The sequence below is a fragment of the Cataglyphis hispanica genome, chromosome 8 (genome assembly GCF_021464435.1).
Source record: "Cataglyphis hispanica isolate Lineage 1 chromosome 8, ULB_Chis1_1.0, whole genome shotgun sequence".
NCBI classification, from domain to species: domain Eukaryota; kingdom Metazoa; phylum Arthropoda; class Insecta; order Hymenoptera; family Formicidae; genus Cataglyphis; species Cataglyphis hispanica.
The window spans coordinates 861,929-879,797 of record NC_065961.1 but is presented as its reverse complement, the minus strand read 5'-3'; the positions used below and the strand labels follow the sequence as shown (position 1 = coordinate 879,797).

Here is a 17,869-nt window from a genome sequence, read left to right as displayed (position 1 = left end):
ATGGGCATCCCTTTAAAATCGCTATTTTTTAAATTTATTATGATCAAGTCGAAATATCTCTTCCAGGGTTGGCAAAATTTCATATTTTTTAGTTAAAAAACGATATTTTTTATTAAAAATGTCAAAATAAATGAAAAGTCTTTTTTATCATCATTTGTCAATTTAGAGTGTTTTTTAATTTAAGCTTTATGCAGAATATATATAAAATCTATAATAGATATTAAGAATCGACAAATAAATTAGTTTTTTATATGTTAAAAAGCAAACATGAAGATTTTTAATTCTGTTACTATTATATTTTTCTTATTAAACTAAAATTTAATAGAAAATTGAGTAAAATTTATATCAAAGTTTTTATTTTAAAAATTAAGACTTATTAATTTGAATTAAAAAAACTTTATTATTATATGGATTTAATTTACTTAAACTATAATGATTAGTATGATTTATTAATAAAAACAAAAATACAATTTTTTTTGCATAAAATTATATAAGTATATTTAAGTTTTGCATATTATATTCATTTTTATAATTTTTGCTAGTTTATTTCATTAAATAAAGTCCGGGATGATAAAAGCCAGAACTTATCGTGATTTTTTTTTCACTCACTAGATTTTTTCAACCCTCGCGAATTCTGTTACATGTATAATCTTTATTATATTTATTATTATTGTTAATATTATTATTAATAATAATATGTTTTTTTTTGTTATTGTATAATTTTACTGCGAGAGATCGAGTATTTTTTTTTTATTTATTGTTTGATGATAAATTTTTTACGCTTTTTTTCGGATGATAGAGTCATTTTGCTCTCCCTAATGCGGCAAGGCGTTTTCAATAATATTATCAGAATGGTATTATCTCTCCCTATATATATGGACCTAGGGATCGGTCTTACAAGGTAGAGAAGAATCGCAAAGGCGAATGGTTATAAGTATCGTTGTCCAAGATAAATTTTCTCTTAAATATCCTTTTCTCTTCTCGTTGCGCCAAAGAGGGTTTGAGATTTTTTTATTTAAAAATAAGAGATGGCTCGGTCTGTTTGATCACCTTGAAAACATGCGCCAAGGTCGACTGTGAGACGACGGGATGTTTGACGAACTTTAAAGCCACGAGATGGTCTATATGAACATCTCTGCTCTCTGAGATACTCTCTATGTAAAGACACGAATGATATTTGCATTGTTCGACAATTTACAAATATGAGTATAATCAGAGCGAATTTAATTTTATTTTTACTCATCGAAGAGCGAATGAATTTATGGAATCTCTATGCAATATTTATATAATAAATTTATATAAGTATAATAGTTAAATATCTAATGCAGAAATTCATGAAATGCTTTTTTTTTGCTCAAAAATCAAGGCAATATTTATATATTTATATTATATATATGTATATATATAATTACGATCACTTTTTAAATATATATTTTAAATTATTTTCTTTTCGCGATTTCATAAATAATGTAATGTTTCAAGATATTTATATAATTTGTTTTATATATTTAAAATAATGTTTTTAATATTTAATTATTTTAATATTTATTTATTGCATAATTATATATAAATAAAAAAAAATAAAAAATAAAAATAAATACAGAAAAATGAAAGTGAAAATAAAAAATTAAAACCACAAATAATTATATTTGATTATATTTATTTATATATCACATAATATATTTATATAATATATTTAAAATAGTAATAAATTTAATATATTTTTAAAAATATTTCAGATCTGATTCAGAATTTTTTTCAATTTAACATGTGGGTGTGCACGCGAGCGTTTTATTGTAAAACAATCTATCGTATGGATGATAGCTGTTTCATCGCGAGAATTCTGTGCTGTGAATGAGCAATCACTGTACAAAAGTGCAATTTTCTGTTAGAAGGCTCGAGAAATACAAATCAGAAAAAAATTCAAGTTTGATAACGCGTAAGATGTAGACGCATTCGCTCTCCTCGACCTTGTTGATTTTTTTTTTTGCTACTTCTCGATTTGCTATACCGGAATATGAATTGAGTATGGTGATTAATAAGATAGAAAGTGATGAAGTTGAATAGGAGAGAAAAGAAGTGAGCTCGATAGGTTCATCCTTGGCCTGGATTATATACATTACATAGATACTTATAGTACATAGATACTTACTCGAGCATCATCGCACGGTGTCAAGATGAGCTTTTATAGAGGTATACCTTAAAAGAGATTGAACGGCTATTAAAAGTAAGAAATATCGGTCGCGGATGCAAATTTATAGCGATCCTCTTACAATTTGCATTTCTAATTTGCGATACATACTAGGGCTCTTACTTTTGACAACTTCGAAGATTAGAAGCTTTGAAGCTTTGAAGAATATATTTGTGCGAATGGCGAATTCGTTTAGGGAACGCTAGAAATATTGTAAATAAAAGGAATTAATTAATATATGTGCTCAAAAATTATGTAATTATTCAACATTGATTATTGCAACATTAGACATTTTTATTCGGATTATCATATAATTTTGTAAATGCGTACCTCGATAGTAATTGCAATAGTATTATTATTATATTAAATTAATAATTGTATAATTTTGATTCTATGAAGCTTTAAAGATTGAAGTATCGAAGTTTCGAAGTTTTGAAGGTTTTAATGTTCGAAGATTTGAATGTTAGAAAGTTTGAAGCTTCGAAGGTTCAAAGCTTCGAAATTTCGATCTTCGAATATTTTCGTGCCGAAGCTTCGAACCTTCAAAGATCGAAGATTCAAAAGTTCGAAGCTTCGAAGGTTTGAACTTTTAAAGATTTGAATGTTCGAAGGTTCGTACGTTTGAAGTTTAGAAGGTTCGAAGTTTTGAAATTTCGATCTTCGAATATTTTCGTGCCGAAGCTTTGAAACTTCGAAGATCGAAGATTCAAAAATTCGAAGCTTCGAAGGTTTGAACTTTTAAAGATTCGAATGTTTGAAGGTTCAAATGTTCGAAGTTTCGAAGGTTCGAAGTTTTGAAATTTCGATCTTCGAATATTTTTGTGCCGAAGCTTCGAACCTTCAAAGATCGAAGATTCAAAAGTTCGAAGCTTCGAAGGTTTGAACTTTTAAAGATTCGAATGTTCGAAGGTTCGTACGTTTGAAGTTTAGAAGGTTCGTAGTTTTGAAGGTTCAAAGCTTCGAAATTTCGATCTTTGAATATTTTATTGTCGAAACTTCAAAACGTTGAGGATTGAAGTATCGAAGATTCGAAGGTTTGAACTTTTAAAGATTTGAATGTTTGAAGGTTCCAAATGTTCGAAGTTTCGAAGGTTCGAAGCTTTGAAATTTCGATCTTCGAATATTTTAGTGAAGCTTCGAACCTTCGAAGCTTCAGATGTTGAAGCCTTCGAAGCAAATCATCAGCTCTAATACATACGCAACTACAATAATTTCGAAAATTGCATAATCGAAAGCTGATACGTTCGCAAAGCGCTTACATCAGGAGATCCAAAAGCCGATGCGCAGTAATTCCGCCTTTGATAATTACGCATAACTATCAAAAGGGAATTCTGTATCGCGCTGCAGTCGGAGAGAACATTTATCGCAATATGCAGATTAATATCAGCGAAGCTGAAAGAGACACGTCGATCACGCGAGCGAGTGAGAGGGGGGGGGGAGAGCACACGAAGGGGAAGAGGAGGGGGAGGGGAGTGCTTTGTACAAACGGGCGGAGAGGGGAACGATCGTTGCGCGTGTCCTTGGCCCGAGATGGACCAGCACCTAGATCCAGGGGGCTCCGCCAACCCCCGAGCGAAAACCGCGCTAAGGTCGTTAAATACGTCTCATCTCTCTGTACTCCCGTCCGTCATCCCTTTTACATCCCGCAGCCGCCACGTGTGTGATGTGCAGGAGTGGAGAGTGAATGGATCTCGAAACGTTCGTCTTGCGCGACTCAAGCCGAGCATGTATAAACGTCAGATCCAGTCAGCAAGTAATACGTCCTTCGCGTAGTCGTCGAGGGGTTGGACCCCATCTTCGTCGATCAATACAACCACCTCTTTTCTTCTCCCACTTCTCCTCCTTCTCAACCTCCTCCGCGGCTTCCGGCCGACTCTTCCTTCTCTCCGGAAAATCAACGATATAACCGCAGTTTGATGGGGCCACCTCACTCACCACTTTCCCATTTCCTCTCTTCCCTCAATCCTTCCTCCCCCTCTGCTCCGTTGATTTGTTATTTGCTCGTTTGCCAGATTTCCAGGATAACTCGGTCAAGTGATGATTTCGGCGATCAACGATATGGAGGTATTTCTGTCAAGAGTAGATACGATATATTATATCATCCTCGAAGTTTCGATCTTTCGACGTGCGGGCGGAAACAAAAGAGGGAAGAAATTTCACTTGATTCTTTTTAAAGGCACTTTTTGTTAAAGACACGCGCGTGGGAGTCGGGGATGGAGGAAGATATTTCTGGTCGATGTTACTGGCATTTCGACATACAATTTTTATACGAGGTTTGTATTGCTGAGAGAATATTTTGGGCATCGAGACCCTCTTTTTTATTTACGCTTTCTTGTTCTATTGTTAGAAGTATTTCTGATTCTTTTGCGAGAGCTTTCAATGATGGCTCGATTTCTTCGCGTGTCGAGCTGGAGGCAAAATTCTTTTTCAAGTTTTTTTTCCTTAGAATTTGAGACACAATAGACAACACAAATAGAAAGCAACTTGTACATATTACAACAAATTCCATGGAAAATAAAAATTGCACACATTTAAAAAAATTTATATTTATTAAAAAATACAAAAATATTTATTTATAAAGAAATATTATTTGACTACTTATACAAAATTAGACAATTTTATTTTTAACATATTTTCTTTTTATTTCTCTAAAAATTCTATTATAACTTGATCGGTTTAATCGCATAGAAAATCCATATCTGACGTAACTTTGAGGAAAGCGAGCGCGAAGTACTTTGATAGCATTTGAATGAGTACTATGTGTGTACAAACATTCTTATTCTTTTTTCAATAGTGTTTGAAATTGAGATACAATTGCACGTTATGCAGTAAAATGGCTTTTTAGCATGTCATTTTCTTCGATTGTTCTCTTCGATAATTATATTACTATTTAGAATATAGAACTATTTATATTTTTATTACATTTTATTTTATTTTAATATAACTATTTACATTTTTTGTAGAATTGAGCTTAAAATTCTTTTGCCGTCATAAACATCTGAGCGCTCACGCACACTATCAGGCGCGCGGCTCACCGATCGTGCGTCCAGCTAAAGATCGGCGATGATAGGCCAGACTTCACTCAATAATAACTGTTTTATTAACCGTTATAGAAAAAATGGTACAGGATTTTTCTGTTCAGAATAACACCCTTTACCTTTCCTTAAAAGGTGTTGCGCGAATTTTCGGACACCCTGTATATGTGTACAGGATAAAATATATAATTATAAAAATCATTAGAAAATCTTTCCTCAACTTTATTAAATATAAAGTTAGGAAATATTTTCTAATGATTTTTATTATTATATATTAACACAAAGACAAAATGATAAATCATTATTTAATCTACCCTTGTTAATTTTCCGAGCATCACTAATCCATTTCACTAAATAACACTCGCTCGCGAGAAAGCTTCTTTCCTCTTGCGAACGAATTTCATGACTTTTTAACTAGGCTAAGAGCTTAGAGCTCGCATCGATCTTCCATAGCAAGACTCGCAATCTTAAGCGATGAGTCCCAGGAAAGACATTAAACGTTTCCTCGAAGATTATACCGACTTACCATATGATCATTACTGTGCCAATCAAATTTAATATGTAATTAAGCAGTGACGGTAGAGGAACACTCTTGAAGATGCGATATCTGGAATATATTTGTTTCATCTTTGATTTCATCCGCAACTTGAGAATCTCACTTCCCTCGAGATGATTCGTCGATAATTAATTTCATCGAAGTTTATAAGTGACGCAACGTATTTCTATTTCATTTTTAATATTGGAAATCGAGATTCCACTTCTGTTTTTTTTTTGTTTACGCAAGGTTTTGAACAGTTTCAAAGTATCCTCTTTGCGTTTCTCTTATCGAAATTATCGTAGATTAAATGAGGCCAACGGAAAGTTTGACGATATTTAAATTCTATTTCATTTAATGAACAAACCGCGAAATATTTATACATATATATATTTATATATACATTATAAAAATTTATATTTTTTATCATCAACTTATATATATATATATATATATATATATATATATATATATATATATAGGTGATGATAAAAATATAAATTTATATATATATATATATATATATATATATATATATATTATATAGATTTTATAAATTTTATTAATATTAATAATAATCTCAACAAAATTTTTACGATGTTTATTTTTATATATAAGAAATAAAAATAAAAAAATATATATTTATTTTATTTATTATTTATTTTCACTTAGTCCTTGCCTTTTGGCTTAAGACAGACTTTTCGGTACAGTTCTCCTCCAACATTCAGGCTTATACTTAACTAAAAATTAAAGGAAAAACTATAAACTAAAATTAATATATCTAAAGTTGAAATTGAATTACTATCTAAAGTTCTTAAACTATACTCTAATAGCTTGCTAAAACTAAGACTAAAACTAAAATCAAAACTCAATTTAAAATCAATATTAAACTTAAAAATTCATCGGGTTAAGTTAAGCAAAATCAAATACACAATCAAACTCAGACTCTAACTTAAAATCTAAATCAATTCTAAATCCAAATTATCCTTCTCTTTCTCCTCACTTTCATTTTCCTCGCATCCTCCATCTATTCTCTATTTTATTGTCTCCGCTCTCTCCTTGTCTCTTTGTCCCTTGTTTCCTGTCTGTCATCTCTGTTCTCTTTTGCCTCAGCTCATGTTCCGATTTGTCTGCCGTTTCTGTCCGATGACGTCTGATAGCTCGATCTGCCGATTCCGATCTGATCTTTCGACGATGCGCCGACGTCGATTGCCGATTCGATCGATTTGCAGCCGATCGCCTGATTTTCGATGCTCGATCTGATCTGCCGATCGCGCGATCGTTCGCGCGATGCTGTCGATCGCGCTGGATCGACAGCTGATCTCCGATCGACTGCCTGATCTTGATCGATCCGCTCGAGCTGCAAGCAAGATCCGATGATCTTCCGATGACGTCGCTGCCATTTATCTCTTCCTCCGATCTTCTTTGCCGATTTCCGATCTTCTTTGCTGACCTTCCATTCTTACCGATCAGCCTTCTACCTTAATGGATGCTCTCCTAACCTAATATCGTCTTCTCCACATTTCTCTCTTTTCCTCTGCTCTTCTTTAATTTCCTATCTTCCCCTCATTTTTTCGCCTTACTCTTACCTCCTTCCTTCTCGTCTCATTCTATTTTCCTCTCCGTTCCACATCTTTCTGCAAATATCACCCTCACTTTTCTTCCTTCTAACTACACGATCTTTCCTCCATCACTCTCCAACCGGAAGTCTATATTTTATATATAAATATATGTATATAAAAAATATGTAAATATTATTGATGGAAATGCTATGTATGATGAAGCTTAAATACATTCGTTCAAATTTAATTTAACGACGCCATTTGTGGCAGCTAATGTAGTATGCACTCTAACGAGATATGGTTAACCCGAGTATAATTGCCTTGCTCTCGGATCATTAAAGTTTCATATTCGCTTGATCTGTGCGGGAGCAATAGCGAGAGAGAGGGAGAGAAAGAGAGAGAGAGAGTGAGGGGGGGGAGAGGGGGAGAGGCTATCGACTCAGGAAGTCTGCAAATGCACTTCCTGCAACTCGGACTCATCGAGTTTCAGATGGAAAAAAAATCGAGATAATCGAAATACGAGAATCATTACGATTCATTGTCAGTACTGGTTCTTCGATCCTAAAATGGCACATTGTCCTTTTTTTCCTGTGCCATTATTGGAAAAGAATATGTATAGCATCCTCGCTCATTTTACATTCACTTTTTACACATCGGAATTCGATTGACTCGATAACAAATCGAAGAGACACAAGCACATAAAACGATATAAAGCGCATTTTCTATAAACTTCAAACATCACGTCTACTTTTAGCATGAATATGACCTCTCCGATTTATTAAGTCATTTTCACGCGAGATGAGAAGAAGAAAGATTGGCTCTTCTATCTGTTTCTGTGCAATAGTTCCTTTGTTTAATTCGAGATACGAAATATTGAGAGAAAGAGAGAGAGCGATCAGATTTACTGATACGAAAGTATTTTGTTGATACGATGGGACTTGATCCTTTGTGCTTTGAATCCTCTGTAAAGTTGCTCCTCGAACAGAGATATCGGGGATTCCGAACGAGAGAAACTTAAATGTTAAGAGAAATGCGCGCTAAAAATAAGAGATAAGCTTTGCTGTCTCTGACGTAACATCAATTTTATAATCATGAAATTATCGCAAGACGCAATAATATATTTAATTATTATTTATTAAATAATTATTTTTCATACGCTATTAGAGGAAATATAAAAAATTCAAGAAAAATTAATTTCTTCAAAAAGTTGCGCACATTGTTATTTTTTTTGGAATGTTTATTAAATATTTAAAATTTTTTATTTATAAATATTTTTTGCAACAAATATTTTTCTCATTATTTTAATTTAACGTTATTATACAAATATTTATAAACTGTATAATAATACGATATATAATGCAATAAAACAATGAAGATTAGTAAGAGTTTACCTACACTAATAAATGGAGAAATGGGTTTTTTTCGAACTAGTTATCAGGAAGTTAGGACGGGAAAAATCGATTGAAATCGAAAAATATATATATATATATATATATTTTTTTTAATTAAAAATAATATCTGTAAGCGTGACAGAGAGACATTATATAACATCATGTATATTTTATAAAGCGTACTTTAGCAGATTTATTTATTTATTGTGTAATAAATCAAACACATGGGCGGGGGAGGGGCGGAGCTCCTCTTTCTGCAGCCCCACTCCGCAAAAATTCTAACCTGACCCAAACCTAATTTCAGTTTTAAAATTAAAGTTGCTTGGTACTTTCAGTGTGACGAAGTCTATATTTGTAAAATTCCACATGGATTTACAACTTTCCACGTGAAGTAAGGCCCATCTTCATCGCCTGGTGCTTTTAGACCTATCAGCACCGGCTGATAGGTGCGGATCTCGATTTGTGTGGAAAGGTATAAACTTTTGTAGAATTTTACAAATGTAGATTTCGTCACACTGAAAGCATCGGGCAACTTTAATTTTAAAACTGAAATTAGGTTTGGGTTAGGTTAGAATTTTTTCAGAGTGGGGATACACGAGGCTCCGCCCATTTCATGTGTTCGATTTGCTATACATGAATAAATGAATCTACTAAGGTACGCTCTGTTAAATGTACGTGGTGTCAGAAAAATTATATTAAAAATTTTTTGGTTTTCCGATTTTCCTCGCCCCCAATCCCCTGTGATCATCATAATTAATTATAATTAATTCGAAAAAAATCTATTCTTCCATTTACCAGTGTAGATGAACTCTTACCGAATAATTCAATAAATACATTGTACTTATAATAGTTTAAACTTGAAACAAGTTACGTGCGTGATAAACTTTAAAGATCAATTTTGAATGAAAAATATTGTAAAATACAATTTTATAATGATTCTAATTCTATTATATTCTTAAATATATTTTAAAAATAAGAAAAATATTTATATATTATTTATATAATAAAAAAATATATATACCATTAAAAATAAATAAAAATTAAAAATAAAAATAAATAATATTTATCTTCCGACTTTAAAGCAGATAACGAAACATTTGTTTATATCATGTCCGATATGAGTTTTATAAAACAATTTTAATATGATGTGAGAGTCATGAGTGAATCTGACGTGTCTGTCGGCAGAGTAGGATGTAAAATGTTATAATGGAGATATGAAATGTAGAAGCGAAATGAATTCTACATACGAGATCATTTTTCTTTCAGATAGCGCGATAGGTGGAAAACACAAGGTCAAACTTTGATTAATGCAAGCGTCAGTTGGCACGCCATATAGTTGGAAAACTCGATTCTCTCTAAATCCCACGGGTTTCTCTTTATTATCGTTTTGTCGGCAGAAAGTTGATCGCATCGACGATTCAATTTCATCGGATACTGTTACAACAAGCCTCATGTCAATGATAGTTTAATGTACGTCATCGACATTTATTTGACACGTATCGTCGCGTGTGTATGCACGCTTTATCAAAGCGATCTCCATATTTATACATAATTGCTGTACATCGTTATCAGGTAGAGATATCTACCTAACAGCCGTTGGCCTCGTCCAATCTATATTGTGTAACGGAACTATTGTCCTTAATGGATCGAAGAAGCACTATTTTGGTCATGGTGCGCTTCCTTTACGTGGCTGTTGTTAGTCGCCGCTACCCTTCCGACATATTACACAATTATCGACGTCATCAACTCGAAACATACGAGACGAGAAACCATGATATAAAAAAATCGTGTCGCTTATATCACAAAGGAATTCCATCTCTGTTGTCTATATACGACTTTTCTGATCAAGGCAGGCTCTTATGAAAGAAAGAAACAGACAGGGATAATTGCACTCTTGATTCATTAACATTTATTTACGTATTTTCTGTTCCATTATACTCTATTTCGGTATATAATGATATATTTTTAATTTTTCTTTGCGAGAATATAATTAGACTAATTAATTTTATTGAGAGAAACGCAATATATTGTTGAAATAAGGCAAGTTATGTCATGTAAAAAATAGCTAGCTATTTGTAAAAAAATTAAAGTTTTAATCTAAATTTATTTTATCGAAATATTTCAATTTTTCTTTGTGAGAATATTAATTAGATATGATTGACTAATTAATTTTGAGAGAAACATAATAAGTATATCATGAAATAAGGCAAGTTACATCAAGTAAAAAAATAATTATTTGTAAAAAAATTTAAATTCTAAGCCAAATTTATTTTATCTCGAAATATTTCAAATTTAAAATTATTTCGCGCACAAAATTAAAATTTAAATTAAAATAAAAATTAAATTAAAGTTTAAAATAAAAAAAATTAAATTAAAATGAAATAAAATTAAATAAAAATTAATTAAAATAAAAATTAATTAATTAAAATTAAAATTAAATTTTATTACTTTTGCCAATACTTTTATACGTCGATTATTTTATGTTTCAATGCAAGTACAAATGATAATTGATACTTTTTGTCGATATTTTATCGAGATGTTCTAGTCACGTGAATTTTACTACAAAGTTCGTAAGCGGCCATATGTCGGCGTCTTTCGCGCGTGTCATTCTTTCTTCGTGACATCGCCTAAGAGAACTGTGCTCATATACCGGGGGCGACATATAGCGAGAGATTTCTTGTCACGTTTCTACACGCAAACTTCTCTGCCAAAGTTTGCCAAGCGATATTGTCGTTGTCGGCCGAACAAAACTTTTTGGAACTTTACGCCGGACGGTGGCGACGACAACGTCGACGAATTTTCACGTCTCTTTCCGCTCTGAAATTCGTCCGACTTTGTACGTGGAAATAGGGTAGACCGTTAACGAACGAAGGATATCGCGTATCGCCGCAATTACGGAGTTTTCAGCGCGATGGATTTTCATCGCGAATAAAAAAAAAGAAAGGAATTGGGAGATTTTTACGCGTCTATTATAAAAGTATCGACGTTTTATACCGCGATATAATTTTCTATTATATTTGTTTGAATTTTTCAATTATGTTTATTTAAACTTAAAGATTCTTTATTTTGCTGAATATATATACAGGGTGTCCTAGACCATCCGTACACCCATTTCTTTCAAAAACTAAGCATTTTAGAGAAAAACATTTTGAACAAAAATTGTATGGTTTTGAGGGGAACATAAGATGGTGTCATTGGTTTGATCTTGGATGGCATCGTTAAGGTCAAGTCAAGGACACCTTTAATTTCTTAAATAGAATTCCCTATTTTTTATTGCATATTCTTATAGCTTATGTCGAGAGCTTTCCAAAACACTATAATAAAGTATTTTTCATTAAGAATTTTTTGAGTTATTTTATATCTTAATCTGACATATTTTAATATAAAATATAAAATATCTCGAAATATAAATGAACTTCGATGTACATGAACATCAATTTTGCTATTTATTATAAATGATTTTCGAGAATATCTAAATCCGAAAATCAGAATTTTAAAATAATAAGAGATTTTGAATACTTAATATAAAATATCTAATGGTATTTGGAATAAAATAATTTAGAAATAAACATAAAAATAGAATAAAAAGAATAAAATAATATAATTAAAATTAAACTTATGATATTATATATAAAGGTAGAAAATATAAATCAAAATGAAAGTAAAATAAATAGACATAAAAATAAGAATTAAAATCGAGACATTTATGATTGTGGCTCATTAATCTCTTAAAATTAAGCATTAAAATTTAAAATAAAAAAATATAAAGAATTAAAAATTTGAATTAAAATTGAAACATTTTTGGTCGTTGTTTGCAAGTCTAATTCTATCTAATGAATCTTATTTTATTTCATTTCCATTTCATGTATAATTCATATTTTAATTTTTTAAGATGTTGAATTATAACAAAATTAATTTAAATTGTATTAAATTTGTGCAAAAATTCTATTAGCTTGACATTAATTTTAATATTCATATTAATTCCATTATTTTTAATTTCTCAATTTTGAGATCGCGGATTCATATCACATTATCTAAAAAAGTCCTTAAATTTAATTATTTGAAAATTATTTGATAGATTCTTGATGATCTACTTCACAATAGATTGTACATTTAATCCTAAATATCTTATTAATCATACATTGATCCAATAAATTTCCTTTGAAAGCTAAAAGTCGTAGTAACATACTTAATTTGATTGCAATAAAACTTTTTCAACACCTCATATAAACAAATGGCAATTATAATATGAGATATTTTAAAATATCCATTTCTTGCAACTTTTAGTGCAAAATTTTTAAAATTTTGATATAAAGAAGCAATTTGAAAATTGCAATTGTATTCAGCATTAAAAAATTATAGAAAATAATTATTCTTTTTTTTTTGTTGAATTGAATAATCATTTCCTTCCCATAAATTCGATAATCCATTACCTTCGGCTTCATCCTGCACCAAAATTCTCCCTTTCAGGCGTCAAAATCGTCTAATGTTTGCGTTATCTCTGCGGCAAATTCCGCAATTTTGGCGGAGCGACAAATTATCTTGACATATGACAAGAGCGGCTGTGATGCTTGTTTAATGATTCTCATATGCCTCTCTCTCTCTCTCTCTCTCTCTCTCTCTCTCTCGGCGAGAGATAAACTTATTTGTGTAATCTCGGTTCCAGAAACTTGAGCACTAATTATCCAATGCATCTCACTGAAGCGGTTATTAAGCTATATACGATACTTATATGTATATGAATTTACATCGGTTGGTTCTCTTTAATGTGGTCGACTGTTTGGTCAGATAGAAATAGACAGAGGAAGGTAACGGTACGAACTGAAGTGCTTCAATCCCGTTGATTAAATTGCCTTCGGTTTAGGCGAGCAACTCGCAGATCACTCTTTGCGCATTCTCTTCTGTATACACGGTTACGGACGCTCTTTCGTAAACTTTCGCGAAAAATTCCGCATGAGTTATTGAAATATTTTTTAAAATTTTATTTATTTATTTATTTATTTATTTACATTTATTTATTTATTTTTTACACAAATAAAACCCGAGGCCCCATTTTATCGCATTTTTAGAGCGGTTGTTGTACAAACCCAGGTGTTGCGAGATAAAAAAAAAAAATGTGTCTCCCATTTCAAAGCTACACAATTGAATCGGGTATTTCAGGTGATCTCAATCATGATTTTCTGAGAACCTTCAAAAATTCACTGCCAGTTGTTTCTTCTCGCATCAGGGAAATATTTCGCTTTTATATTAGAATTCAATGACTGTGTTATGGCTTCAACGATAATATTAAAATTCTCTGCGTGTTTTCTCGGCAATATTTATATATAATCTAGATTATATAAGGATCACAAATACGCGAGAAATTGAAATGTACGACGATGGATTTAAATTAAATTTTCGCGGATTGAATTAGGCGGAAACGCGGGAGGTTTGGGGAGGGGGAGGGGGAGGGAGAGGGGGAGATTGTTCGCACTCTTTGCTTTCGAAATGTTCGCCGGGATTACGAGCGAATAACGTTGATGAAATGTTGGTGCACACGATGAAGTGTATGTACGTATACGAGACGACAGTTTGAAACGTCAAAGCTGAAGACCAAGGGATCGACCTTTTCCACGTGCTATAAGAAGAGAGGCGAATCGCTTTGTATTTTATCGAAAGTGTAAATGTCAGTGTAACCGATCTGCCATGCGAGACACGAACGAAATGTCTAAATATATTCCATTTATGAGGCACGGTTGTCGAAGCGTCGTATATCTCTTTTTAGTGTGACGTATGTGACGTACGATAGTAAATGTCCTTTTTTTTTGCAGCATACGTATTGATTTATTTTTTGAACGCGGGTGTCCACTTTATTCCATCATTATTCGTGTTAGCTACGTGAACGCAGAAAATCGGATGAATTTATAAAGAGAGAAGACTTTTCATTTATTTTTAAATGATTTTGATGACATTTTACGCGCAGTTATGAACCCGAAATTAAAAGAAACGCCATTGTTTTGCGTTTTTTGTTGCAAAATCGCAGATATAAATATAGAAAAAATTCACATATATATTTTTTATAATTGTTGCTTTTAACACGTAATAATATAACGTACGTTTATACAACTTGTGATATTAATCGATGACAAAGGAACAATCGTGCGAATTTCGCGGATCAAACTTCTCTCGCCTCTTCACGTCTCATTGTCACAATTTTACATCGGGAACTACTGGCGGGAACAATAACACACGAAAATTGCGTACAACAATAGTTTGTATTACATTTAACATGAGGTATCTCGCGTTTTATCTCGATTCGCGCCAGTCGTTCTTATTGATGAATGACAAAGCCAGAATTCCTAGCGAAAGAGTCTCTCGAGAGATCTATCTGACGTATCTGGGTTGGAAGAAATCGACATCGCAGGTTCATTAGCGAGCACCGTGTTCACGATTCCTCTTTCAAACGCGACGATATATATTGTACAAAATTTTTTGAACATTCAGACCCATTTTTGTCTGAATTTTGAGATCTGGATGTCTGAAAGAAATTTCAGAAAATCTGTCTTAATCATCAAAGTTGTTCTTCTGAAAATTCAGAAGAGTGTATTTAAAAATTTTGACAGCATTTTGTCCGAAAATTTTGACAGCATTCTGTTTGAAAATTCAGACAATATGTCTGCAAACAGATACAGAATTTTCAGTCAGTTTTTTACAGTGTAACTAGAATTGTTTTCGGATTGAATTCTTCTTCTGAATTATTAATATGGTGGAGAACCGATCTCTTATTTTCACATTTTTAAAGAAATGAGGGATTTTTAAAGAAATTTTAACTTAATTGCTAACGCAATTAAGTTAAAATTAACATGAATGCTGAACTAATGATTTTTAAATAACGAAGTTGGCGTATTTCCTGCTTGAGAGAAAAGCGATCAAATTTTATGGCTTATTTTACTTATTTTTACGCGATTACTACCATGGTCTACTTCTTGGAATTTTCAGGGATTTCTTTTGTAATGGGATTTGTTTTGGAAAAATCAGGAAGTTATAAGAACTTTATTTGGACTTGTTTCTTCAAAAATTCTTTCTTTGATTTTACTTTTATATTATATAATAAATATATAAGATAATTTGTGTAAATAATGTAAAAGAAATGAGAAAAAATGATGCAACTGAAAAGTGTTTACAAAAGCTATTCAATTTTTTTTAGCGCATTCAACAAAAAATCAGTAAAAATTGACAAGAGCAGATCCAGTCTCAATGATCTTGATATATATATTCAAGATCATTATTTCAAATATTCACCAAAAGATTTTAAGCTCGTTATTTATTAAAAAATTATAAACCAAAATTTCCATGTATTATATGTAATTTTTGGACACCTTGTATGTTTCATAGAATATATTTTTCAGATTTATTTATTTATATGTGCAAATCAAATGCGTGAGCGGGGAAGAGAGAGGAGGCAGAGCCTCTTTTCTTGTACATCTTCTCTGAAAAAATCTAATCTAACTCATTTTCTAGAAATGAGTCTATTGCTTCGCTTTGTTGACATTAGCAAGGATACAAATAAACGTAAAAATATGTAATAAACAATAGCTTATGGAATTTATAAATAAGAAGTGAGTTATTCACAGAAACATAATATGTCAACGACTTTCACGCCTAGGGGGATGGGCAAAATCCCTGAATTACTTGAAATAAAGATTGATCTTTTGATTGATCTACCACATAGGCAGACTTTTGACACATGGGGTAGACTTTTTCGAGGAGGAGGGATAAAGAACTCGCCCACACATTCAATTTACCACATAAATAAATGAATGTGCTAAGAGTACGCTCTGTTAAATATAGATAGTGCCAGAAAACCTTCTAGTCAGTAAACTTTTTTTGTTTGTAACTTTTTAATAAATGAATGAAGAACGCTTAAAACTTTTTGGAGAATACTCAGGACAGTAACCTTAACAGTAACCTTATATTAAGGTCAAAATCATTGGGGATCTGATTTTATTAATTTTTAGCAAAAAATTTCGAGAAAATTGCATCCCTCCCTTTCCCAAAAATCTTTAGAAAATTTTCTTTATCTAGAATTTTGATTAGAAATATCTGGAAGATCAGGGAATTTCTAGAAAATTTTTTTACAAGATTTGAATAGACATTCTGTACTCTGTACCGACTCTTGTTCTAGCGACGTTCCTAGTTAACAAAGGAGGGAACAGTTTTCTTGCACAGGGAACATTGCATCCATTCTAATTTTTGCCTCTTGTCTGCCACCAGTTTCCACGAAGGCATTGGCGGGTGCGAAGAGCCTTGGCGGATTCTTGTATAGCGCCGTGAATAAGGCCGGGAAGACCGTGGTGGAGGCCAGCGTGAAAATCAAGAAGACCGTCGAAGAGAACGTGAGTTTTTTCCACTGTACATAACTTACACTAATTCTATTGGGTTGGCAAGAAAGTAATTTCGGTTTTTTTAGTGTGAAATAAAACTCAATTTTTTCATTTTGCCATTTCAACGTCAGAAGGTCGACCAGAACGTTGGTCATCTTTAAGTGAAAAATCTCCAGAACGAAATTTTTTAAACCAATTCTGACACGTGCGTTCTGTTAAGCAATCAACACCATAAACACCAACGTTCTGGTCGACCTTCTGAAGTTGATGATGACAAAATGAAAGCCATAATTGAATCGAATCGTCATAACTGTGCGAGAGATAGCAAAAAGGTTAAGGTATCACACACAACAATTGATTAAAGTTCATTTTTTGTATAGAAAAAATTGAATTTTATTTCACACTAAAAAACCGAAATTACTTTCTTACCAACCCAATATAAGCGCGCCAATCGATCTGTCTATGATGACTGATGTCGCCGCCATCGTGTCGATGAATTTAATTGAAATATTTCGGGAATCGATTAATTATTTATAAGTAATTATATCTTATTAACAAATAACATTGACATTCTTGGTCACCCAATATTTATTTATCCACGGATGTTGAATTAGTACGAATCGGTTATACTATGAATCTTTTTTTTCGGAAAAATTGACAGTTATTTTATTGTGAGATATTTTTTACACGTAATTACAGAGATTATTTATTTAGAGGCATTTTATACATTATATAAATCAATAATAATTTTAATATTTATGGGGCGCTTTGATGATGTTTTAACATATGTAT

At 31.9% G+C, this 17,869-nt stretch overlaps 1 protein-coding gene across 5 annotated transcripts in view; it reads left to right on the top strand.

The window, feature by feature from the left end:
* The window catches only part of LOC126851785 (synapse-associated protein of 47 kDa), a 132,282-nt gene that overhangs the window by 9,963 nt on the left and 104,450 nt on the right, over window positions 1-17,869 (top strand). For all 5 annotated transcript variants that reach the window (XM_050596111.1, XM_050596110.1, XM_050596109.1 and 2 more), the window contains exon 4: window positions 16,968-17,089. In XM_050596111.1, coding sequence (XP_050452068.1) covers window positions 16,968-17,089 — 122 coding nt within the window. The remainder of the gene's footprint in view (window positions 1-16,967; window positions 17,090-17,869) is intronic.